The following is a 27,928-nucleotide window of genomic DNA, read 5'->3' as shown; positions in this document are numbered from 1 at the left end:
GTCACAAATTTTGTGCACTGGGCTTCTAGTACCATTTATATTTAAGAAAAAGACATATACCAGGTACATGAACAGGTATGTATATAAAAAGGTATATTTTATATATACTGATAAATAATTGGGCAGCAAGGAAAATGGGAAGGGGGATTTTGTTTCTATATTGAGAAAAAAAACTCATAGTATTATAGCCTCATTTATACTGACTTAGTAACAATAAAATTTAGGATTACTGAGCTACTTACTGTTCTTCCCACTTGACATATGAAGAGACAGGAAAAGGAAGTACTAGTTGGGACCTACATTCAAGGCCTGCTTCTGTAGACCTGGCCACCTTAGTCTCTGGGGGAAGGAAACAAGGGGTTACATTCTGCGTTGACAACAGGGTGTTCCTCAAACTATTAATAGACTCTCTGTCTCCCATTTGGCTATTCTTTGAGTTCCTTTAGCTGGGAATCCTGCACGGGGGACAGGGGAGTGTAGGTTAGGCCATAAGGTATCACAGTTCCATCCAACTTTACCTTCAACCTCTAGGTTTCAATAGTCACAAAAACCCTGGGAAGTAGGGATCATTATACTCATCATATAATGATGGGATCATTAAACGCATCTTATTAAGTAGGGAACATTAAACTCATCATATTAATTCCTTACAGGCCCAGAGAGTAAGGAATTTGGTGATGAACAGAACCAGGGTGTGATACACATCAGACAGTATCCAAAGACCTTACTCTTTGCACTTATCACACTTTAAAAATGTTTAGTACATCTTAGACACACCTATAAAACATGTATCCCTATAAAACATGTATCTATGAAGCTTCACAATATATAATTATGCATGTATGTATGTAAAATAAGAGCTCTCATCTTTGAAAAAAAAAAAATCCTCAGTTTTCCTGGTTACAGCTATGAAGACTCATCCCTAAAATCACTAGGTGCTTTTTAATAGACACCTGTATAATTCAAATGTTATGTCTTCCTAGAGTTAAGAAGTGCCTGTAAGCTTACTGATTCTATTAACAGCTGGATATAAAGGGTAATGCTCACCAAGGTAATACACATCTTCACCCCTTATGTTCAGCAGAATTAGATAATAAACCTTCTAATGATACCAAAGAGCATTTCTTTTTTAAATGTTCACATGCAGGGTTTCTCAGAACACTTCATACGAATGCTTACATCCGAGAGCTGCATTCTATTCCATCCAAGAGGAAATCGTTTTAGAACTGAAGAGTTTTGTTCCACATCGCCATTGCTATCAGTATGCTCAAAACGTGTTTTAGCAAGGGCAACACTGGATTGTGGGCCAGTATTTAGTCAATTTTGCTTTGAGTACAATGGGGTTGCTGTTTGGGTGAGGGTTAACAGGATTCCAAGGAGCTAATGTCACGGGGAGAGAGGGTGGGAACACATTCTAGTGCATTTCACTCACCCATCTTCTTCCGGAACTCTCATTTCTGGTTTTGCTCTTCATCTGTGCTCTAGTCCTGGCACAAGGTGATCATTCAAGCTTTGTGGTGCTGCACCTCCCATTTTCTCCCTTAGAATGCACTCATAGTGGGTAGCAAGCTAGAGGTGGCCTCCATTAAGATAGAGGTAAGGGTAGTACTGTCTGTGGGCTCCTACCCACTGTCATGGCATAGCAGCACATCACGTGTGGTGAACTTGGTACCATAAGGGCACAGGCTTCTGGTCTCTTGTAGAACAGCTGATGATTTGAACTGCATGTTGTTTTGCTGGAGAGGAGTTTCTAGCATATCAGCAAACTGATTGCTGGCAGTTGACAGAATGGCGTCTCTCAAATCTATGACTTGTGGATGCCTCTGTTCTGAGGTTTTCTGTATAATGGGGAAGGATCCTGCCTTCAAAAAAAAAATCTCTGAAGTCAGACAATGATCTAAATCTCAGTTTCTCTAGCAATCTATGTAGAATTTTTTTGGGCAGTATGGAAGTTTCATGGAAATCGGAATTCATTCAACAAATATTTATTGAGCACCAACAATTGAGTAAAGCACTGTTCTAGGAGATGGAAATAGAAGTAAATTACACAAACAAACCAAATGATGCCGCCATTATGGTTTGATATACAATTTATTTATTTAGTTATTAATATGGACAGTCTTTACATTACAGATGTCTTTCAAAACTATCATAAAATATAGTTCACTATCCAGTCCAGAAGAAGATAGTAAACAAGATCCTTCTTGCAGTAAGTGTACATACAGCAGTCCCTTTCTTGGGTATCAAGGGAATAATTAGTCAAAGGGTTCTTTACCTCCACTGGGGTTTTAACTTTCTTGAATTATAGCTGTTTCAGAGTCCAAAGTCCAACTTTGATCGCCTAGAGACGTACACCATCTCATGTGGGGGAAGGAGCCTCTACCCTGGCTGCCCATCTGTCCTGCAGTCCTTCCACAATGCAGCCTATTCTACCTCTCAGGCACTGTTTGTCAAACTTGGGCACAGGGAGAAGGCAGGTATGTCACAGGGATGCTTTGATTAACTTACAAAGACTGTTTCAAAGCTCTCAAAATCCATTTGGTGGTGGTAGTGGCAGTGAAGAGCACATTATGGTTCTCCAAGGAGGTCTTCTCCTTTCCCGGGTCCTGGCGCTGTCACCTTTTCTGAGAGAGCCTTTAAAATCTGCAGTTCCCTGTAGGAAGTGGAGGTGGGGACTCTAACAGCTACTGGTATGAGGCCATCTGCAGGATGAACTGGACTGGCTATATGGCTTTATAACCTGCTTCCTTTCTTTAATCTAGACAAAGATTTCTTAATGTTTTCCTATGTCCTGCTAGTTCTAATATGATTTTAAAAGACTCTGAGAGGAAACCTCTTGCTTTTGAGCTAAATGATGAAAAACAGGGGAAAAAAAATCCAGTCTCCAATGAGCTATATTTGTTTCCTTAGTTGAAAACAAATGCCAAAGTGACTTTTATAGATAAGTGTTGGACAACCCTGATTAGTTGATGAAAAAGTTCTAAGGTGAATCTGTATATATATAAGAATCTAAAATACAGCCAAAAATCCAAGATGTACTAGTGTAAAAGGGAGTCTTCAACCCCGTAGTTTCATACTGAAAACTACAAATGTTTTCAACATCAGGTTACTGATGAGAGCCAATTAAACATGAAATTAAAAACCCCAGGAAGTTCTGCCAAGTTTGTGGCAGTTTCAAGAGTCTACATAGTTAGGAAGAAGGAGAAACCATAGTGTAAAGAGTGAGAGCATTGGATTTTATTTAACTCTAGGTACCATGAGTTTGACATTAGTAGGTAAGACTAATGAATGAACAGCCATACAGTTTTTTGGTCACTGTGCTTACCAAGCACCAAAAAATGGAGCTATTTTTACTATTCAATATCATCTTTAATAAGCTAGACAGATTCTGCTGCATTCTTGTTTCTTGCTAATTTACCAGTACATTATTATGTAGTTTACCAAGTGTGAGGAGCAAGTCATTATGTAGTACCAAGTTAACATCATCATAGGACTACAACATGCACATTCTACTTAATATAGCTCAAGCAACAGGAATACAAAAGAACAGTTATGGGTGGAGACTTGTTTTTGACAAATTCATGTTCACACTAACTATGGGTTTAGAAATCTTATTAGGCAGGTACCTACAGAGTTCTTCAATTGGTATTGAAACATTACAGGCATGCACAAGTGATATGGAAGTGAATGAAGCAGAAGAGGCACCTGGATGGAGGACAAAGGGGAAACCAGAGATGGGATGATGCCATGTATCAGGGAGGGGCAGTTCTCAGCTCTCCACAGTAAGTCTCTGCTCTGTGAGAGAGGCCTGTTGGGCAACACTTTTGTTCTCATGACTGCGAAGTTTGGATACAACATCTAGAAAGGCCAAATCCTGTACTTCCTTGTGTAGAGATTCTGGAAGACAAAAATCAATATAACAGACACATATATCCAAAATGTTTATTTGGATGATACCATAAAACTAGGAAAAAGACACAATAGTAGCCTAGAAAGGTCATCTTTAGAGATGTGTTATAATAATAAATAAATAAAATCAGAGAACCTTTACTTGCCACATTAATATAAAGATAAATCAGATGTCAAGTTTTTCGGTCTAAGGGTGATTAGGGTAATGAGTTATAATTAAACAGAGCTCATTGTGTGATCTCAAGGTTTTAGTTATATAGTTCAAATATGAAGGTTAGTGACTTAGATCTGTTTCAACTTAATTTTGTGGCAAATAAGAAAGGTTATACTTTACATCCATTCAACAAATTTCTGTGACACTAGGTTCCCTTTTAGATTTCTTCTTTCTGGCTTTTCTTGCTCTATTTAACCTCAATTACAGAAAAATACAGGACTTGTAAGACTCTGAGAACTACTATATGGAAAGACTGAGATCCAGTAAGTTTAAAGCAATCAGCATTCCTCAAACTGATGGTTTACTTTAATGAGATGGTGGTATTAAACTGGAACCAATGTTTTTAGTTAAAATAGAAAAATATATTATAAAATTCACACAGATTCTCAAGGGACTGAATATCCAGAACAAGCTTGGAAAAAAAAAAAAAAAGAATTGAAGGTCTCACACTTCCTAATTTTAAAACTTACTAAAAAGTTTATTAAACAGAATAGTACTGGTTTAAAGACAGATATATAGACCAACAGAATAGAACAGAGAGCCAAGAAATAAAACCTCATATAGGTAGTCAAATGATTTTTTTGACATGGGTGTCAATACCATTCAATGAGTAAATTGGACTTTATCAAAATTTAAAACTTCTGTGTACTCATTGAATATCTTTTTCCATGCCTTCACATGCAGTCTGTGTGTCTTTTATCTAAAGTGAGTCTCTTGTAAGCAGCATACTGAGTCATGTTTTTTAATTCATTCTGTCACTCTGTGTCTTTTGATTGGATCAGTTAATTCATTTACACTTAGAGTAATTATTAATAGGTATGTGCTTATTGCCATTTTGTTCATTACTTTTGTTGTTCTCCAGTGTTCCTATCTTCTTGATTTTTTTCCCTTTTGATGTGATTTTCTTTAGTGTTTTGATTGAATTCCTTTCTCTTCCTTTTTTGTGTGTGTTTTAGGTTTGTGGTTACCAGGAGTTCCATACATATCCACCCATATCCATAGCAGTCTACTTTCAGCTCATAGGCACTTAAGTTCAATTAAATTTTAAAAGTACTACCTTTTTATGCTTCCCTGAACTCTGTTTTTGAAACAGAGTTTCAAAACTCATGTTTTCTATCTTTGTGTTTTGTGTAACTCTTAATTATTATACTTACATTTATGTTTACTATTATCTTTAAACCTTCCGATTAGTTTTTTAAGTGGTTGATTAACTATGATTATTTTATACTAGAGGCCTTAGGCCTGGCCAGTGATCAGGGCCAACTGGAGCCTTCTGGCTGATGGCCGGGGCCTTCCTTCCAGCTGCCGACCAGGGACTTCCTTTGTCCCGCGTCACCCCTTGGTGGTCAGCGCACGTTATAGCGAGCAATCGAACTCCTGGTCTCCCGGTCGAACTCCCAAGGGGATACTTTGCATATTAGCTTTTTATATATATAGATTTGCCTTTATCATTGATTTGGGTGTTTTTTTTTCTTTCCTGTATTTTCTTATATCTGGTTATGGACTTTTCTGCATAAAGAAGACCCCTCAACATTTCCTGTAAAGCTAGGTTAGTGGTTGTGAACTCCTTTACTTTTTGCTTGTCTGGAAACTCTTTATGTCTCCTATTCTGAATGATAACCTTGCTGGATATAATATTTTAGGTCATAGATTCTTTTCTTTTAGTACTTCTTTTAGTACTTTGAATATCTCCTGCCACTCCCTTCTAGCCTGTAAAGTTGTTTCTGAGAAATCAGCTGACAGCCTTATGTGGTTCCCCTTGTATGTGACTTGTTTAATTCTTGCTGTCTTTAAGATTATCTCTTTATCCTTAACTTTTGCCGTTTTAATTACAATGTCTTGATCTGAGTCTCTCTAATTCATCTTGTTTGCAACTCTGTGTGGTTCCTGGATGTCTGTTTCCTATCCCAGGTTAGGAAAGTTTTCAGAAATTATTTCTTCAAATACTGTTTCTGCTCCTTTCTCTCTCCTTTCTCCTTCTGGAATCTCTCCAATGTGAATGTTAGGATGCTTGATGTTATCCCAACAATCTCTTATACTATACTAGAGGCCTGGTGCATAAAATACGTTCATGAATAGGGTCCCTAGCCCTGGCCGGCAATTAGGGCCTTCCGGCTGCCGGTCAGAGCCTTCCTTCATTCCACACCACCCCTGGTGGTCAGCGCACGTCATAGCGAGTGATTGAACTCCTAGTCGAACTCCTGAGGGGACACTATGCATATTAGCCTTTTATATATAGATTTTTTAAAATTCTTTTTTCATTTTGTTGTTCTGATGGGTGATTTCCACGTCCCTAACCTGTTCTTCTTTATTAACTAATCTGCTGTCAATTCCTTCTAATGTATTCTTCATTTCAGTTTTTGTATTCTTCATCTCTGATTGGTTCTTTATTACATTTTCTCTCTCTTCTGAAGTGCTCTCTGAGTGTTTTTTTAATTGTACTCTCAAGTTTGTTGAGCATCCTCATGACTGTTTCTTTGAATTGTTCATTAAGCAAATTACTTACCTCAATTTCACTAGGGTTTTTAGAGTTTTTTTTTGTTCCTCCATTTGGGGCATGTTCTTCTGTCTCCTCATTTTGTTTTGACTTTCTGTTTCTTCCTATGAGTTTGATGTCTCTCTCAGCCTTGAAAGAGTGGCCTCTGTGTAGACTGTGTTGGATAGTTTTGGCAGACTGATTGTAGCTGGGAGGGGTGTGTGGGTTGCAGGTGGGCAGCCTGATGTAACCGGGGCTGGTTGGGTCGCTCTTGATGTGCCCTATTCCTTTAACTATCTGATCAAAACAGGGTCTGTGTAGGCTTTTTTGCATGCATCTTAACACCCCAGTAGTCCATCCCCTCTCCAGGCAATAAAACTCCTCATGCCCTCAACTCTGCCTGCATGCCCTGTTGCTTTAAGTGGGCAGAACAGAGTCTGGGCAGGGTAACTCTGTATCTCAACACCTTACTAGCTCTGCCCTTCCTCCAGATGGGGCTTCTGGTCAAGATGGCAGTGTAGTAAGCCCAGTACAAGTAGCAATCATCTTCAGATCGCTTTGTACCTCGTGTTGAGTGGCCCCGGGAAGAACACAGGCAATGGCTGACCTTGGCCTGAACCCACTGGGAGGCCCCAGAGCCAACACACCCAGTGGACAGCTTCAGACAATGTCGAAGCATCACCAACCAACCACCTCCACAAGTGACACACTCAGAGGGCACCAGAGCCCTACTAATGCACGTCTTGCTCTGTGGGGTGAGCTCCTGCACAGCTAATTCTCTATGGTGGTTGCAGCCAGTCCTTGCAGGTGATCAGTCTGGTGGTAAGTCCCTCCCATTGACATGCCAACAGCATCATGGCTCAATTACAACAGGAGAGTGTACATAGCCCACAGAGGAGGGCGCATTTGGAGTGCCCAGAACCGATGAACCGGGAGGCTGTGCCACTGGACCCTACAGGAAACCTACTATAACAGGCCATGTACAAATCCCAGGAGACATAGCAGCTCTACCTAATATATAGAAATAAATATAGGGAGACTGTCTAAATGAGGAGACAAAGAAACATGTCCCAAATGAAAGAAAAGAACAAAACTCCAGAAAAAGAACTAAACAAAATGGAGACAAGCAATCTACTAGATGCAGAGTTCAAAACACTGGTTATAAGGATGCTCAACAAACTTAGGGGAAGAGTGGATGAAGTTAAAACTTCAACACCATAAAAAAGAACCAGTCAGAAATAAAGGATACACTACCTGAAAGGAAGAATAATTTATAGGGAATCAACAGTAATGTAGATGAAGTCGAGAATCAAAACAGCAATTTGGAATATAAGGAAGAAAAAACACCCAATCAGAACAGCAAAAAAGAATACAAAAATAAGAGAAGAGTGTAAGGAGCCTCTGGGACAACATTCACATCATGGGGGTGCCAGAAGGAGAAGAGAGAAAGCAAATTGAAAACCTACTTTAACCAGTTAACTGCCACGCGTCCAAAACGGAAACCATCCCCACACACCACGATATTTTCAATTTAAATTTTAAAAATCAATTTGCAATGAATATTATAAAAATAATTACTCAGAATTTGGGTGTTCTTGAATATTTTCAGCTGAAAATTTTCATGAAAAAATATTTTAAAGTTGGTCAGGGCTGCCACTTAGGGAAAACTTTTTTTTTTACAGACGCATGTGGCATGTGGGAAGGTCTGTGGCTTGCATCTACATTTAGAATCAACAGATAACAAGCTCCCCAGACAAGAAAAAGCTAAAGGAGCTCAACACCAAACTGGTATCACATGAAATGTTAAAGGGTCTTTTTTAAGAAGAAAAAGAAAAAAATAAGATAAAAGATGAGTAAAATGGCAATGAATACATATCTATCAACAATTGAATCTAAAGTACTAAATCAATGAACATGGATACAGAGAACATTTTGATGATTGTCAGATGGGAGGGGAGTTGGATGAAAAAGTTGAAGGGATTAAGAACAAATTGGTAGTAAAAGAATAGTCTTGGGGATGTAAAGTACAATATAGGGAATATAGTTGATAATATCCTAATAACTATATACGGTGTAAATGGGTATGAGATTTATCGGGATGACCACTTAGTATGTTATAGAACAGCCATGGGCAAACTACGGCCCTCGGGCCGGATCTGGCCCGTTTGAAATGAATAAAACTAAAAAAAAAAAAAAAAGACCGTACCCTTTTATGTAATGATGTTTACTTGGAATTTATATTAGTTCACACAAACACTCCATCCATGCTTTTGTTCCGGCCCTCCGGTCCAGTTTAAGAACCCATTGTGGCCCTCAAGTCAAAAAGTTTGCCCACCCCTGTTATAGAATGTCTTATCACTGGGGTGTACACCTGAAACTAATAAACTACTGTATGTCAACTATAATTGAAAAATTAGAAATGATGTAAAAAATGTACCCCTATGTTCACTGCAGCATTATTTACAATAGACAAAACATGGAAGCAATTTAGGTGTTTACTGATAGATAATGGATAAAGATGTATTTATATACAATGAAATATTATGTGACACTATGGATGGACCTAGAGGTTACTATGCTAAATGAAAAAAGAAATAAATCAGACAGAGAAAGATAAATAATGTATGATTTTACTTATATGTTGAATCTAAAAACAAAACAAAAATAGACTTATAGGAACAGAGATCAAAAGGATGGTTAGCCAGGAGGGAGGGTGTGTAAAAAAGATGAAGGGGAATATAATCATGGATAATTTTCCATGGTAACAGACAATCACATTGTAAGGTATAAAAATGTCAAATCACTATATTACACACCTGAAACTAATGTAACTAATATAATACTATATACCAACAAAACAGAAAATATACAATCCAACAATATGCCGTCTTAAACTTCAAATATAATGATATAGCAGACTGAAACTAAATGAATGTTTGTTATTCAAAAGAAGATAGGAGTAAAAAAAAAGAAGAAGAAGATAGGAGTAGTTATTTTAATACTAGAGGCCTGATGCATGAAATTCATGCAAGAGTAGGCCTTCCTTCCCCCAGCTACTGGCAACAGCTTCCCTCTGGCACCCGGGACCCGGGCTTCCCTCGCAGCCCTGGCTTCATCAGGAAGGTCGTCTGGAAGGACATCGGTCTAATTAGCATATTATGCTTTTATTATTATAGATTAGATAAAGTAGACTTCAAGTAAAGAAAATCACCAGAGACAGAGAGAAACATTATATAATGGTAGAAAGATCAATCCATCAGGAAGGCATAGCAATCCTAAAAGTTGAATATACCTAGCAACAGAGCTACAAAACATGTGAAGTGAAAACTGATAGAACTGATAAGAGAAATGGATAAATTCATTATTATAGTTGAAGACTTCACCACCTCTCAACAATGATTAGTCAGAAAATCAGCAAGAATAGAGAAACTCAATACCACTACCAACCAAAAGATCTAATCGACATTTAAAGAACACTTCACCCAATAACAGCAGAAGACACATTCTTTTCAATTGTCCATGGAATATATATCACAAGACATGCCAATGATTTCTTAACAAATTTCTTAGTTAATATCATGGCATAAAAATCAGAACTTGTTCTTTATATAAAATAATATTTTAAAGTTGATAAAACTTACAGGTATTGATTTTTAATATTGATTTAGCCTATATTTGCTACATAGTGTTTTTTATTATAGTAAGAACCTTTTGGGAATATTTTCAATGTAAAGGTAATGCTATAACCTCCATAAACTAATTTCTAATGTTTTTTTAAACCCAAAGCCACCATTTACTATTATTTTATATTTAATAATGTCAAACATATGTTGATGCACAGAAATCAAATGATAGAAGACATATACTTACCGGATCCCATGAGAGCACAGATCAGAACCATGGAATTATATTTTATTTCAGGAGCACTTCTCTCATCTGCTAGCAGTTTGTGTAAAATCTGTACAAGTTTAGCACTTTCTAGATCTTTCTCAGCAGTGTCTAGAACAGGAAATGATTAAAGTAGCAGTTATACCCACTGTTTATGAACCCAGTACAATCTGGGTAAACATTGCTTCCTTTTCTAGAAACTGATCATGTGAAACTTTCCAAAAGGGACTGACAAATAATAATGACCTAGACATATGATACTAAATTTAGTCCTTATAAAAAAAAAGTAGAGAGAGCCAAATTTCAGCAAATATTTTAAGTTTAAACTAATATTTAGAATTAAAACATTCCTTTTAAATGAAGCAATTAAAAACCTTTTGTTAAACATATACAAAAGCAGAAAAGATGGTATAATGATACCATATGCACTATCATCTTCATAAATTATCATGGTCAATCTTGTTTCATCTATCTCTAGTTTCATCTACCTACTCTCAAACATCTCAAATTATTTTGAAGCAAATCTTATAAATTACATAATTTCCTCCATATGTACTTTAGGATGTCTCTATCTTTAAGAGATAAAGAATGTTCATTCCTATTAAAATCCCAGCAGGATTTTCTACAAAAATAGATGAGCTTATACTAAAATTTATATGAAGAGCCACAGGTCCTAGAAGAGGCAAACAATCTTGATTAAAAATAATGAAGTGGGAGAAATTCTTCTACCTGATATTAAGGCTCACTATATAGTTATCAAGATAGTGAGGTATTTATTGATAGATACATAGATCATAGGAACTGAATATAGGACTCCAGAAGTAGACCCACACAAATATGCTCAACTAATCTTTGACAAATGTTCAAATCATTTCAATGGAGTAAAGGGAACCTTTTCAACAAATGTTGCTGCAAATTAGACAGCTACAAAGAAAGGAACCCTAACCTAAACCATACTTTATACGTATATTAACTCAAAGGGGATCACAAACTTAAGTGTAAAATGTAAACTTTTAGAATATATGAAGAATTCTCAAAACATTAGAAAATAAGCAAAAGACAAATAGGCATTTTACCAAAGAATATATGATTGAAAATAAGGACATGGAAAGATGTACAAGCATCATTACATTTAAAAAAATGTAAATTAAAACCACAATGTGATATCTCTTAAAGCTATCAGAATGGCTAAAATAAAAAAGTAGTGACAACACCAAATGCTGATGAGAATGCAGAGAAAATTAATCACATACACCAGCGGTTCTCAACCTGTGGGTCGCGACCCCTGTGAGGGTCGAACGACCCTTTCACAGGGGTCGCCTAAGACCAATCGGAAAACACATATATAATTACATATTGTTTTTGTGATTAATCACTATGCTTTAATTATGTTCAATTTGTAACAATGAAATTGGGGGTCACCACAACATGAGGAACTCTATTAAAGGGTCGCAGTAGCCCTAGCCAGCCGGCTTGGCTCAGTGGATAGAGCGTCAGCCTGTGGACTGAAGGGTCTCAGGTTCGATTCCGGCCAAGGGCACATGCCTGGGTTGCGGGCTCGATCCCCAGTAGGGGGTGTGCAGGAGGCAGCCGATCAATGATTCTCTCTCATCATTGATATTTCTCTCTCTCTCTCCCTCTCCCTTCCTCTCTGAAATCAATAAAGAAATATATTAAAAAATAATAATTTTTAAAAAAAAGGGTCGCGGCATTAGGAAGGTTGAGAACCACTGACTTATACAGTGGCAGTGTGAGTATAAAATGCTATAGCCACTCTGAAAGACAATTTGACAGTTTCTTTAAAAATTAAACATGTAGTTACCATAGAACCCAGCAATTGCAGTCCTGGGCATTTTATTTAGAGAAATGAAAATTTATGTTCACATTAAAACCTATATGTGAATGTTCATAGTAAGTTTATTTTTTGAAGCCTCAAACTGGAATCAGCCCACATGTCCTTTAACAGGTGAACGGCTAAACAAACTGTGGAATACTACTTTGCAATAAAAAACTGAGACACAAGACAAATCTGATGACTCTTTAAGAAATTTTGCTGAGCAAAAGAAGCTAATTCCAAAAGGTCACATACTATATGATTCTACTTACATAACATTTTAAAAATGAAAACATTTAGAAATGAAGGGCAGATTAGTGGTTTCCAGGGGTTAGGAGCAGCATGGGAGGTAAGGGTAGGAGGCAGGTGAGTGTAGTTATAAATGAAGGGATCCTTTCGGTCTTAGAACTATTATCTTGACTGTGGTGGTAGATATACAGACCTACACATGCAAAAAAAAAAAAAAACCAACAAAAAACACCTGTATAAAACTTAACACACAGGAGTGGAACAGAAGTCAAGACAGAACCCCAAATAATGTTATAAATATGCAAATGGCCCTTGGCATAAAAAAGGTTCCCCACCCCCACAAAGCATTGATAGAAGATTAGCAACAGAAAACTTAGCAGTAGAGATGGAAGAAGAGGTCTGGGTCGCTGTAAAAGTAGCAAACCCTAAACTTGTTGCATTATAAAAATGGTTTCATTTCTCTGAGGCCTGTTAAAAATGAGTTCTATGTTCCCCAATTGCTTATTACTTGAGATAACACTTAAGAATCAAACTAACCTTAAAGCAAAGTGTTGCCAAAAAGCACAACCAAAAGGGACAGCAGTGGTGACAATCTGTAGAATATGATTTTCAATATACTCAGATATACATATAGACACACACTGGCAAAATGCTTCTAGTTAAGGTTCTGTCTGACTTCTATTCCACTCCTGTGCTTCCTTTCATCCAAGATAAAAATAGGAGAAAATAAGTTTGTCACTAGGGTACTTACCCAATTCTAAAGCTGCTATTAGTGCCAAAGCAACAAGGGCTTCATTCTGCATTATTACATGTTCACTAGTTGCCATGGTAACTAGATGCTTGATGCCACCACTCTGTACAATGGTTTTAATTACATCCTATAATAAATAAATATCACAGAGTTATAAACTTTAATTTTCAATATAAAGAAGCTGCATTATAATCAGTCAATTCATTGTAAGTTGAGTGTCCTGTATGAATCATTACATTTAATAATATTTTCTTCTATGAAGAAAAAAGCTTTTAGCTTTAAATAAACTCATCAATAGATGACATCTTAAACTACCTAAGTGAAAAAGATCATTGCAGTTCATATCAAGAAATAGAGTCCCAGAAGCTACCAAAGTCAAATACAAGTGCCATTGACCCAAATGTTGACTTACCATAGGATCAACAAAAGAGAATAAACCTTGTAATAACAAAAATGTTTTTTTCCCTTCAAAATTTTATTATAGCAACTGGTATTGTTCGCCAGATGCTTCAGGTAAAGCATGTATTGGGAGTAGCTTTTATCCTTTGTTGGATCTGACAAAACTGAATTACATACAAAGGGGTTCAATAAATCCTACCACCAACACTGACTTTGAGCAAATAACCGACCCTCTTGGCACCTCAGTGACTTTATCTATAGTGTTGAGATCATGTAAGTGTGTATCTCTCAGGTTTCTGTAATAATTACAGTTATTACATGAAAAACACATATAGAATGTATAACAAAAATTAGATGAAAAATGGTCACATTTATTTCTAGTAGCCATTTCTGTTTCCATCTCAGAATTTTATTGCCTAAAAAATCTTGGATTAAATATAATTTAGTGGAAAGTCTTAATTATATGATATTTTAAAGTAATTTTCTTTGCTATTTTTCACTTTTAGTAATTTGAAGTAAGCAGCCTGTCCGAGCTAGCATCAATGGCACAAAACTAACGGTAATTAGGAATATTTTTCAAATTAATTTGCTGAAATATTTTAAAAAGGGTTTCCATTATGCTTCCATCTATGTAAATTTTTTAAAAAACTATATAGACGGGATGTTTGCTTTGAGATTAACTTGTTTGGAAATTAAACATTCTAAATCAATAGAGTGCAAGTACTGAGTTTTTATGGTTCTTGCATCTAATACAGGTCTTTTCCCATCAACCTCTTTTAGAAAGTGAGGAACTCATCTTTTAAAGCCTTTTCTAATTAAAAGAAAGCCTCCCAATATAATGCTTACTTGGTGGCAGTTTATTTGAAACTGATATAGAAATCTTTTTTTTTTCTTTCAGATTTTAAAACTGATTTTTAGAGAAAGAGAGGAAGGAGAGGGAGAGAGAGAGATAGAGATATATAAACATAATGTGAGAGGGAAACATCAATAGGTTGCTCCTGCACACTCCCTATCAGGGACTGAGTCCACAACCTGGGCATGTGCCCTGACCGGAACCAAAACAGCAACCTTTGGGTGCATGGGACGATGCCCAACCAAGTGAGCCACACTAGTCAGGATCAGAAATCTTAAAATCAGTAAAGATTTTTATAAAAATCACAAAGGAGTTTACTGAATAAAGAAGACTACAGAGATGTGTGCATACAAATGCAATCGCGTAGGAAAGATTCCTGGATTGTCATTTCATCCTCTATTTTGTGATTCATCCTGAAAAGTCCACTATAGTAGAAGGATAGAGAATGAATGAAGGAAATTTGTATATCAGAAACAAATAGCCTTTTCTAGGTCTAAGCATGGCTTCTTTTCCACCTAACTTTTCTGGAACAGATATCTATTTTCTTTTAAAATGCCTGCCCTCTCTCCTACTACAATAATTGCTATTGAATAGCTACTGGATAGAGTTGCTTTGTCTGACAGAATGGTAGATAAAAAATAAGTTAAGCATTGTACTTAAATGTAATATGACAAAAGAAAATTAATAATATTGATAGCTATCCTTCATAGAGCAACAACTATAAAATTGATATATCAGGTAGCTTATGGTACTTAGCTCATTTTTATCCTCACAGAAAATCTCATTAGGTAGATATTACTTTTAGTTTATAGATGAAAAACATGAAGCTCAGATTAAGCTATGAAATTTTCCCAAAAGTCCGTGATTAAGTAGTTAACAAGCCAAGATTCAAATCCAGGTAGTATTCTTAATATTTGTGGTTTTATTCTTAATATTTGTATTCTTAATATTATGTCTTAAATAATATTAACATTTATTCTTAATATTATGTCTAGTCTACATAGAAGTTTATATATTGAACTCATCACAGTCAATCTTCCCCTTCTCCTCCTGAGTGACTCCAAGTTAACCTCTAAAACATCACCCCTTCTGTGACAGAGTTGGTCTCTCTGCAGATGTACACAGGTGAAATAGTCAAAAGGCTTACCTTAGAAAAGAGGTTATAAAAAAGAAAAGATATATAATCTAGACATTAAATCAGCTGCTGAATGCTGGCCCAGGTTTTCACCATTGTGTTCTTTAAAATATTTACTTGTTAATTTAATGATTCACTCAACAAATACTTATAGGTTATCAACCATGAGCCAAACACCTGATAAGCTGGACACTGCCATGAGAATGGATTTTATACAACTCTGTGGTTCTGGGCATCAAATACTATCCAGACATCATTTAATTTCTAAATATCAGTAGCTACCCCGGTCAGTGCCTAGCACACAGATGTTTGACACTGATGCTGGTAATAGTGGTAGTGGTGGTGGTAAAAATAGTAACAGCAGCAACCTCCATTTACTGAGTGCCTGCTGTGTCCCAGGTACCAACTGAGCATTCTATACGTGATCTCACTGAATCATCCTCACAACACCTTCAGGTAGGTAACAGCCCAGTTTTTACATAGATGTGAAGACACTTGATCAAGTAAATATAGCAGATAAATTATGAACTCATTTCTGTTTAACTCCAAAGCCTTACTCTTAACTATTATGAATATAACCAAATAAAAAAGCTCAATCTTCAATTATTTTTTCAGAACTCTTGATTAATGTATTTATACATAAATACATAAAAAATGCAAGCTTATGATGTAGGATCTACAATACCAGTTTTACAAAAAGGCCACTCAAATGTTCTTAGTGAATGGTTTCTTCTGGAACTTACTTTTGATTTACTGTGTCGTATGAGGGCAGAGAGCAGTCTGTTTGACTCTCCCATCACACCAGCGTGGTCTTTGGCTTCACACCATTCCACCAAACGCTCCACTAACTTAATATTCTTTCCTAGTTGTTCAGCAGCTTCTGCTATAGGAAAGAAGGCAAATCACAAAGGAATGAATCACTGGTAGGCAATCAACTGAAATAAAGAGTGTGCAAGAAAATTACATGCTTAAAAAACAACACAATTTTATTAAAGCAGGAACTGCAAATACAGTACTCCATATCTGAAGGACTATTTGGCCTTTCCTATAAAGTTGTGGACTTCAGTACAAAATATAAAAATAAGTAACTTCATATGCTTCCAGGTCAGCCTGGTAGTCTGTTAGTACTCTGTCAAACAATAATAAAGCATTTTTAGAAGGACTCTAAGGAATCAATATAGAGAAAAAATTTATAAGTAAATAAACATAATTAATTCCAAGTTTTCATTGCTGTTTCGGTACACAGAAAAATGATCTCCCTGTTTGCAAAGCAAACTTTTAAAGAATTTGTTATTATACTGAAACATGATGATTTTGAAGACGAGGTAAAAATGGGTATGGAATGCTAAAAACAAAAACTCTTAGGAACTGCTAATAAATCAACCTAAAATTAGGATCACATGTACTAATAGAAGCCATATAGTTTCCACTTAAAGCCAATTATGACAAGCATGAGAATTAATGCATGGGTTCTAAAACCAATCTCTTTTTGTCTTCATTTGCTATTTATCTTTATGATTACATAATTCTGAAAGCTGAAAACAAGTCCTTTTTCAACTAGAGGCACATTGAGATTATGATAGCAAAAATACATCTTGGGAAAGCATTTCTTTTACCTTGTGCATCTATTAACATTCTTAATGTCCCCAGAAGTTTGAACTGAACCGGGGGCATTTCGGATTTAAGGAATTTCAAAACTGCCTCTGTGACCCCAGCTGATAACATCTTTGCTTTATTTACAACTGGAGAGAGAGAGGAAAAAAAAAAAAAAGACCATGATTAAAGTGATGTTAGCATTCTTGATGATAATCATTCAATTCAATAAATATTTATTGAGGGTCTTATTATCTCTAAGGCCCTATGTTTTATATTTTTTCTATTTAAAAAAAAATCTTGTATCCTGTTTGTCTATAGGAGCATAATATACAAAATCAAACCTAACCTCAAAACAATTACCTAAATAGTTTGTAATGGAAACCTGATAATGTTGCCTTCTATTTATAAAAAGCACAATTCCTCAACTTTGTTTCTTTTTACCTCTGTTCTTGACCAGCTGTGTTAATATAGATGTCATAGTCATTAATAAACATCATCTGCTATATGAAACAAACTAATTTCATATAGATTATATCTTCATAGTTATATTATTTTACCTAACTAGAAATTTATTTTTAGAAACTAAAATAAAAGAACATTTTAAATCATCTCCTGTATTATTTCCAATGATAATGTGATTCCATGGCTTAAGTCTTTAATCCAAAAGGACATATTAGGGCTATTTTTTTAAAATATGTTTTATTGATTTTTTTTCAGAGAGGAAGGGATAGGGATAGAGAGTCAGAAACATCGATGAGAGAGAAACATCAATCAGCTGCCTCCTGCACGCCCCCCACTGGGATGTGCCCGAAACCAAGGTACATGCCCTTGACCAGAATCGAACCTGGGACCCTTTAGTCCGCAGGCTGACGCTCTATCCCCTGAGCCTAATCGGTTAGGGCACATTAGGGCTAGTTTTAAAAAATTGTATGCTTGCGGGAAAATACAAACTTTTAAAGTCATTTTTTAGGGGACTCTGTTAATTGATGCCATTATCTTACCTAAACTGAAGATGCTTTAAAAAGTGTAACTATACAATATAATGAAAATCTTAGGAGTTCACAGAAGGTAATAGAATTATTTGAATGATCTAAACAAAGGCAAAGTTATGCTTGTACAGTCTCAGAAAACTAATTTATCTTCATGTATCAGTAAAAAAAATGTAAACAATTTGAAGATTTTTTTCCTTGGTCAGGGCAGATCTACAAATCACATAAAGTAAAAGTCTTACCAAAACAATAGATTTTATTTCTTACATCGTTGCCTTCCATCCTTCAGTCTTACCTGGAATGGCCAGGTTTCTGAGGGCACTTAGTGCTGCATGCTGTACTGTTACATTTCCATCTTCTACATGTCTGTCCAGTAAATCCATAAGTTTCTCTACAATTCCATTGTCTACCATATGGATACAATTTCCATCTGAAGAAAAATAAAGCATTTTTTTCTTCCTCTGCACAAACATCTATAAATATTTTGTAATGCCGATGCCTACTCATTATCTACATTAGTGAAAATGGAACCACAGGAAAATCTAACTCTCCCTCAGATTTATAATTTTTTTTAACTGAGAAGTCCGATTAAAAGATTCTTAAAATAGAATTTTTAAAATAAGAAAACTCTCTAGCTTAAACATATCAGAAGATAAGTAGAAACCACATGCTTAAAATGTCCACCAATAGTGAAGCATGCCTGAGTTTTGCCAATGTGACTGAGACAGTATTCTATATTTTGTTATCATTGCTGTTACTTAAATTATTTTTCATTGATAGAATTTTTGAAACATTTATAAAACAGAAAGAATATTAAAATAAACCACTATTTATACCCCATATTTAGCTTCAACAATTATTAATCTTTTGCCAGTCTTATTGCCATCATTAAGGAGGTAATGATGGTTCCCCAAAAGAAGGAAATGAAAATGGAGTAAGTCATCCACTATAATATAACAACAGTTCATTCTGCAATAAAATCAAACTAAACACAAAAGTAACTCATATTCCTAGACCAGACTTCAAAAATAAATATGCAAGTCTGGTGCCTCTGAAATATTAAGCTAAATTATTCTACCCTAAACCAGAGAATTAGCCACACAAGTTTTATAGATATAAAAGTATAAATTGAGGTACAATAACCCTATAATGAAAATTTAGATTATTAAATCCAAAATAAAGTCACCAGGCAAGAGAGACTATCCTTCTAAATCAGATGTGAATTAGAATGGGACTCAAGTTTATCAATCTCTGAAGTGCAGAGTATTCTAAAGGACTTCATGATCAATATTCATGATCTTTCTTTCTTAAAAAAAACACACAAAACTTTTAAAAATTGATTTTTAGAGAGAGGAAGGGAAAGGGGGAGAGAGGAACATGGAAGTGAGAGCGGAACATATATCATCTGCCTCCTGCATACCCCCTACCAGGGATGGAGCCTGCAACCCTGGCATGTGCCCTGACGGGGAAATGAACCGGCAACATTTTTGTGCATAGGATGATGCCCAACCAACTGAACCACGCTGGCAGGGCTGTTCAAGATCTTTAAACTACTAGAACTTAGTTTAATTCCATAAAATATATAATTTGTTAGAAAGTCACTATAAATATTTCATATCTCTGAAAAATTAAGGTAGCGGTACACATACATACTACGTGTAATTCTAAACTGTTTGGTTTTAGTACATGAAATGTCAAAGAAAATTTTTTTAAAATGCAGCAATATGCTTACCATTTCTGGCAAAATTTGCAATCGCCAACGCTCCAGCAAGCTGCAGCTGGTGGTTATTTGATGGAATCCAGGACAACACCCTTTGAAACACATTACCTTTTCCTCCTTCAAATAATTTCTGCATGGATTCATCTGGAGGTAAATGAAACAAACAGATAAGAGGAAAATAAATATGAGCAACAAATCCATATTTCTAAGTAAATAGCCAATGGGGAAACTACATACTTCAAAAATGATAGAATTAATAAGGGGAAAAGTAATGATTCTTTTTACCATAAGAATCATTTTAGTAGAGACTGGACAAGAAACTTTAGAGTTCTTCTAGTATAAGTCCCAAGTAACTATCTGGCTTTTAGTACTTTGGTGCTACAGCTGTCTCTTCTATATGACAGCTCTTTAAATAGTGAAAGATAGTGAAGCCCAGCTGGCAAGGCTCAGTGGTTGAGTGTTGACCTATGAACCAGGAGGTCATGGTTCAATTCCTGGTCAGGACACATGCCCGGGTTGCAGGCTCGATCCCCAGTGTGGGACGTGCAGGAGGGAGCAGATCAATGATTCCCTCTCATCATTGATGTTTCTCTCTCTCTCTCTCTCCCTCTCCCTCTGAAATCAATGAAAATATATTAAAAATAAATCAATACATACATACATACATAAACAGTGAAGCCTCCTCTTTTCCAGGCTTATTATCTCTAGTCCTCTCCGTATGTTTAAGATTTCAAAATCATCACATCAACAGGATTTAATGAGATAGGAAAATGAAAAAATGCTTTATATAGCATTTACAAAAGAGACAATAAATTTTTAAGAATCTGGCAACCATGTTCTTTGATTGGTATAAATTCCAACTCACCTCCAAGAAGTAATAAAACCATTAGATCTGAAGCAGTTTTGAGCTCAGCAACATCATCCTCTTTGTCACTATCCACTTTCTGCTGAACAATCTCTAGTAGACATTCTACCAAGCCTGCTTCAACCAGCTGTAGTTTAATAGCATCTAAAGAATAATGTGAACAAAATAACCAAAACCTGAGATGAAAATAGGAATTCTGGGATAAGCAATCCATTATGAAGAATTACAAGAAACCAAGAAAATGGGTAATTTAGATAACACACCCTAACAGTGGTTCTCAACCTTCCTAATACCGCGACCCTTTAATACAGTTCCTTATGTTGTGGTGACGCCCAACCATAAAATTATTTTCGTTGCTACTTCATAACTGTAATTTTGCTACTGTTATGAATCGTAATGTAAATATCTGATATGTAGGATGTATTTTCACTGTTCGCGACCCACAGGTTGAGAACCGCTGCTAGAAGATTTGAGTTTCAAAAGGAAGTGTCTGACAGTGCAGCCTAAACACAGAGAAGCTTTATTTCATTTTTCTAATTGAAATTGTTACCTTTCACAATGTCTGGAAGCTCCTAAACAAATTCTCAGCTCTGAAGGTAAGTACTATCATGCCACTGTTATTCTAGATATTATGCTCATGTTTAAAAGTCAATAAATAAGATATCCCACACTGTTTAAATTAAAACACACATACCTGTTACATAAAGTTAAAATGGATCCATTAATGAAGTTTAAATATAAATTATTTAAAAGTAAAGAGCTATTAGTAAATTTTAAGCTATATCACAAGTATATTTGGATTCATATTTGTATAAATGTTATCTTTCCAGGGCAGTTAAAAGATCTATACCTTTCTGAATTTTAAATGTTTTTGTTTTTTTGTTTTTTAAAGCTTCAGGTTTTATTAATTTGAAACTTTCTAGGGTGATGGATATATATGGTAGTTCATTATACTATGTTCTCTGTATATCTGAATAGGTTTTAAAATTTCCATAACGACAGGTTAAAGAAAACAATAACTTTCAAGCTTTCTGATGGATAACCAACAAAATAAGGAATATTAGAGAATTTACATTCCAGTTGTATTTTTAAAAATTATCTTCATAGCAAATTCTACTCCCACATCAAATCAATTTTGTTTGTACTTCCCTAACAACAAATACTTTTTCATTACAAAATTTACATCACTGAAGATTTTATATTCACATTCATATCTGCCTTTTCCATTAGAGTAGATATTATATACACCTCATTCATCTTTGTATTTTAACCTAAACTGGCCTACCTAAATGCTTTGGGTATATCTAATACTACTTAGAAATACATTTGCTACACAGAAATTTTAAACTTACACAAGTTTTATTTCTCAGTTGGATTTTAAGTATAGGTTCTACAACAATGGTTGTTATTTGGGAGAAAAAATACTTATTTTTATACCTAAGACTTTTTCTTTCAAGCAATTTTAATGTGTAAAACTTGAGGATTTTGTTTTGTTGTTTTTTAAACTAACAGGACAACTGATCTTTATATTATTTCTAAATACACAGAATATTCAACCTGGAATATTTTTTTAAAAGGTACATTTGCACTGTGCCATGCTGAAAGTAGGGCGTTTCCTTGGTTACAGAATGCTAGGGCTAGAAATGTGCAGTGACTAGAATTGAAAGCCATGATGAAAAAGCCTTAAAAACACTCAAAAAACAACTCTTGAATCATACAAAAATCCCAATTGAAATGTTGGAATCACTTTCCTTTGCATATAAGGAAAACCAAAGATGATATGCTAAGGATAGTCCAGAAATAAGTTTTCAAAGGTATCATTCAATCTACTGCACAGTTATAAAAGAGAAGTGAAGGTGGTAGAGGAGAAACAAATAATAAAAACATTGTTATGGTGAAACATTGCAAGGCAGGTTACAGGTAATTCTCTGGCATAAAAACTGACTGAAGGTCATAATAAAAATTTCATTTGGCCAAACTAACAAATGAGATGAAAAACAAATTTCTCCCTAGAGAATAAGAGCTAAGGCATTTAGAAAATTAAAAATTTGTCATGACTAAAGTTTACAGATCTCTCCTCTCAGAGTTTGACTGTAATCACTCTGTCACACAGACACACACTCACACATATACACCTGGGAGATTTAAATAGCCTTATTAAGGAGGATTAGCAAGACATTTGCTACAGCAGATAGCCCATCACACACCTATCAATGTCATTCTGTCCAAGAACATCTACCTTTATCACCACCCTTTGCATATATATGCATTTATGTACCCATGCATATATGTATGCAACACACACACACACACACACACACACACACACACACGTATTTAAAAATCTTTTCTAAATGGTTAAAAAAAATCCCACAAATGCAGAGAAGTGAAAAAAAATGCATTTAAATAACCAATAACCATGTAACTACAATCTAAACCAAGAAATTCAGTCCAACTGGTTTGGCTCAGTGGTTGAGCAACCCAGGAACCAAGAGGTCATGGGTTCAATTCCTGGTCAGAGCACATGCCCAGGTTGTGGGCCCCATCCCCAATAGAGGGCATGCAGGAGACAGTCGATTGATGAAGTTTCTCTCTCATAGATGCTATCGCTCTCCCTTTGTCTCTCTCTAAAAATCAATAAAGGAAAAAAAGTTTGAAAAAAAATTAATTGCCAACAATCCAGGAAGTCACACTGGGCATTCCCGTCACTAATATCTCCCCTCCATCCATCTCTCTCAAATTACTTCCCTGACTTTTATGGCAATCACAACCATACTTTTCTTTATTGTTTCACCAAATAATCACTTCTAAAAACTACACTAGCCCTGACCGGTTTGGCTTGGTGGATGGAGCGTCAGTCTGCAGACTGAAGGGTCCCAGGTTCGATTCCGGTCAAGGGCATGTACCTTGGTTGCGGGCACATCCCCAGTTGGGGGTGTGCAGGAGGCAGCTGATCGATGTTTCTCTCTCATCAATGTTTCTAACTCTCTATCCCTCTCCCTTCCTCTCTGTAAAAAATTTAAAAAATATATTAAAAAACAAAACAAAGCAAAAAAACTACAATAATCTTAGCTTGTTTTGAATTTTACATTCATAAAATCTTACAATATTTGTTTTCCAGTGTTGGCTTTTTCCTTTTCATCTGTTTATAAGATTTGTTTTATTTTTTAAAATATATTTTTATTGATTTCAGAGAGGAAGGGAGAGGGAGAGAAAGATGAAAACATGAATGATGAGAGAGAATCATTGATCTGCTGCCTCCTGCACACCCCACACTGGGGATCAAGCCCAGAACCCGGGCATGTTCCCTGACTGGGAATCAAACCGTGACCTCCTGGTTAGATCGATACTCAACTGTGGAGCCACACCAGCCAGGTTACATTATTGGTTTTAAGTATCTTCATTTTGTTTCTTAACTATATATTTTTCTATTATATAAATATACCATGATTTATGTATTCTACTGTTAATGGATATGAGTTGTTTACAATGTTCATCATTATAAATAACTAGAGGCCTGGTGCACGAGATGCATGCACAGGGGTGGGAGAGGGGGGGTGTCTGTCAGCCCAGCCTGTACCCTCTCACAGTCCGGGACTCCTCGGGGGATGTCCGCCTGCCCAGGGGGATCGGGCCTAATCCAGTAGGCATCCTTCTCGTAGTCAGGGCTCTCGCAGTCCAGAACCCCTTGCTCCTTACCACCAACCTGCAGGAGAGGTGGGAGAGGCTCCCCGCCACTGCTGCTGTGCTGAGCCCGGCTTCTGGCTGAGCTGCACTCCCACTGTGGGAGCACACTGACCATCAGGGGGCAGCTCTTGCACTGAGCGTCTGCCCCCTGGTGGTCAGTGCGTGTCATAGCAACCGGTCATTCTGCCATTCTGTCGATCTGCATATTAGGCTTTTATTAAATAGGATGCTGCTATGAACATTCCTGTAATGGTTCCTAGTGCACATATTTCTGGATCATAGGGAATGCATGATTCCAACTCAGTAGATACTGTTTTCTAAAGTGTACCAATTTACACCACACCAGCACTTGATGACAATTCCTACTGCTACAAACCTTCAACACTTGGTATAATCAGACATCTTAGTGGGTATTTAGTATTGTATTTTGCATTCCCTCATTATTAAGGAGTTGAGCATTCATCCTCACCCGAGGATATGCGTATTGATTTTAGAGAGAGGGAGAGGGAAAAGGAGAGAGAAATAGATAGAGCCGGCAATCTAGGTATGTGCCCTGACCAAGAATTGGTGTATGAGATGACCAGTTGAGCATATTTGTATGTGTTTAATAGCCATTGGATTTTATCTTTTCTCAACTACTTACTCAAGTTTTCCCCACTAGGTTTTCTACATTTTTCTTAATGATCTGTGGAAGTTTTAATATATTGTACACATTCTCTTGGTTATATGTTGTAAATATTTTCTCTCCCCCACTGTCTTCCTTTTTATTCTGAACGGTGTCCAAATTAATAATTTTTTTCCTTTATGGTTAGAGTTTTTTGTGACCTAAGAAAATTATCCGGACTCCAAGATTTTGATGATATTCTCCTACCTTATATTTTAAGATAAACTTTCTGGTTTAACTTTCACATATAGGTCAATAATCTGAAATTAATTTTTAATATAGTATAATTTTTTAATATAGTATAAAGTGGGGGTATGTGTCTCTCCAGTTGTATTTTTTTTTCATATTCCCAGCACTGCTGATTGAAATGACTGTACTTTCCATACTGTTTTACAGTGAATTCTTTTTACCCCTAATAAATAAACATCTATTAAGGTATCCATTTGTCATTGGGCTACCCTGTTCTACTGGTCTTTTTGCCCATCCTTGCACCAGTACCACACTGTCCTTTAATTATTAGAGTTTTATGCAGTGAAACAGTTCTGCTACCTTGTTCTCTTTCACAGTATCTTGGCTATTCCTGGTGTTTGGGGTTTTGGTTAGAACTTCATTGAGTCTACAGACCAAGATGGGTAGATATAACATCATTAGAGCACTGAGGTTTCCAATCTATGAAAGTGATATAGCTTCCCATTTATTTAGATCTTCTCTAATTTCTCTTGATGATTTCCTATAGTTTTCTGCCAGAGATCTTAAACATTTACTAGTCTATTCTTAAAGCATTTAATATTTTATACTATGGTAAAAACATATTTTTAAAAATGCATTTTCTATTTTCTTTGCTGGTACACAATAATACCATGTTTTGATTTTTTCGTTTGTTTTGGCTAGCAATCTAATTTTGATTAATTTTTAAAAATTGATCTATGAATTCTTTTGGATTTCTGACATAAACCATATAATCTATAAATACTGTTTTATTTATATCTCCTATATATTTTCTTTCTTATTCTACTGTACTGGACAGTTCCTACAATAATGACTAGAAATAGGAATGATCCTTTTTATTCCCAATTTGAAAGGAAATGCTTTTTGTTTCATCATTATATTGTTTTCTGTAGGCTTGTGGTATATATCCTTTTCATTCTCTTCTAATGCTGATTTGCAAAGTTTTTAAAAATCATGAATGCACAGTTAATTGTATCAAATGCTTTTCTTAATCTAAGAAGATCATATAATTTCTCCCCTTTAATTTTTAATGTAATAAAATATATCGATTACATTTTCACTATTAAACTGTTTTGCATTTTCAGAATAAGTCCCATTTGCTTTGAGGATAAATTTTAAATATATTACTGGGCTTCATTTACAAAAATTTTAAGGGGAAATTTGGATCTATGTTCATGGTGAAACTAGCTTTAATTTTCATTCTTGTATTATCTATTTGGTATAAAGATTACAGTAGTCTCATAAAATAAATTGGTGAGTATATCTGCTTTTCTTATTCTCTGGAAAAATTTAAGATTACTCAGTTTTTCTATTTCTTCTTGTGTCATCCATATTTTAAAATGTATTGGCATCAACTTGTTCATAACATCCTCTTAATAATTTCTGTAAGATCAGTAGTAAGATCTCTTTTTACATTCTTGATTTTCATTATGTGTCTTCTCTCTCTTTTTTTTCCCGATTAACTTATGAGGGATTTACAAGTTTTATTAATTTACTTCAGTCTCAACTTTGATGACTTATATGCTTGTATTCATTATGTATTTTCTATCTTACCAATTTCAGCTCTTTGTTTCCTTCTTTCTATGTTATTTGGCTTCATTGGTTTTCTTCCCCCTAAATTTCTAAAATGAATACTAAGCTCACTGCTCTTACTTTTTCCTTTTCTAATATATGCATTTAAAGCAAAAAAAATTCCTTCTAAGTATGGCTTTACCTACATCACATAAGATTTGAGATAGTCTTTTCAATTTCATTACAGAAAATTTCCTAATTTCCATCATGATTCTTCTTTGACCTCCTAAATATTAGCAGTGTATTTTTAAATATCTTATAAGAATTCCTAGTTATATTTTTATTATTAGACAACCCACTTAAGTCAGAGAACATACTCTGCAAGACTGCAATCCTTTGAATTTGTTGAAACTTGTTTCATGACTATGTTTTAAAACGTTTCATGTGTAGTTGAAAAGAAAGGATTCTGTAGTTGGGTAGTGTTCTGAAATATGTCTATTAAGCCAATTTCTTAATCATGTTGTTCACATATTCTATATCCTTATTGTTTTTCTTTTCTTTCTAGACTTCCTTTCAATCTATCTTTCAGTTCGCTAAAAATCTTTCCATAAATTCTTCCATTAATTTGATTATTACAGATGGTTTTAAAAAATTATTTTAGCAGGCACATTAAAAGTTGAAATCTTTGAATAATCAGAGTCTACTGGTACTTTCTACTGGTCTTTTTGTCCATTCTTGCACCAATACCACACCATCCTTTAATACAAGGGTCTTTAACACCTTTCACTTCCTTCAATATTTATGTTTATTTTCTAATATATATTAAATTATATACATACTAGGGGCCCGTGCACAAAAAATTTGTGCACTCGGGGGAGGGGGGGGTCCCTCAGCCCGGCCTGTGCCCTCTCACAGTCTGGGACCCCTCGGGAGATAACGACCTGCTGGCTTAGGCCTGC

At 35.5% G+C, this 27,928-nt stretch overlaps 1 protein-coding gene across 10 annotated transcripts in view; it reads right to left on the bottom strand.

Moving 5' to 3' along the window:
• Positions 1–2,075: 2,075 nt before the first annotated feature.
• Positions 2,076–27,928, bottom strand: part of RAP1GDS1 (RAP1, GTP-GDP dissociation stimulator 1) — a 132,330-nt gene continuing 106,477 nt past the window's right edge. For 4 of the 10 annotated variants that reach the window (XM_014534013.1, XM_014534016.1, XM_014534014.1 and 1 more), the window contains 9 exons: positions 20,879–21,022; positions 20,679–20,723; positions 20,026–20,157; positions 18,589–18,723; positions 17,325–17,450; positions 16,452–16,591; positions 13,322–13,448; positions 10,470–10,598; positions 2,076–3,897 (listed from right to left, as the gene is read on the bottom strand). In XM_014534013.1, coding sequence (XP_014389499.1) covers positions 3,770–3,897; positions 10,470–10,598; positions 13,322–13,448; positions 16,452–16,591; positions 17,325–17,450; positions 18,589–18,723; positions 20,026–20,157; positions 20,679–20,723; positions 20,879–21,022 — 1,106 coding nt within the window. In that variant the 3' untranslated portion in view covers positions 2,076–3,769. The remainder of the gene's footprint in view (positions 3,898–10,469; positions 10,599–13,321; positions 13,449–16,451; positions 16,592–17,324; positions 17,451–18,588; positions 18,724–20,025; positions 20,158–20,678; positions 20,724–20,878; positions 21,023–27,928) is intronic. The other 6 variants (XM_005859269.2, XM_005859272.2, XM_005859270.2 and 3 more) reach the window with 3 other exon arrangements.

This window comes from Myotis brandtii, unplaced genomic scaffold (assembly GCF_000412655.1).
Source record: "Myotis brandtii unplaced genomic scaffold, ASM41265v1 scaffold124, whole genome shotgun sequence".
In the NCBI taxonomy this organism is placed as follows: Eukaryota; Metazoa; Chordata; class Mammalia; order Chiroptera; family Vespertilionidae; genus Myotis; species Myotis brandtii.
This window is presented reverse-complemented; position numbering and strand designations above follow the sequence as displayed.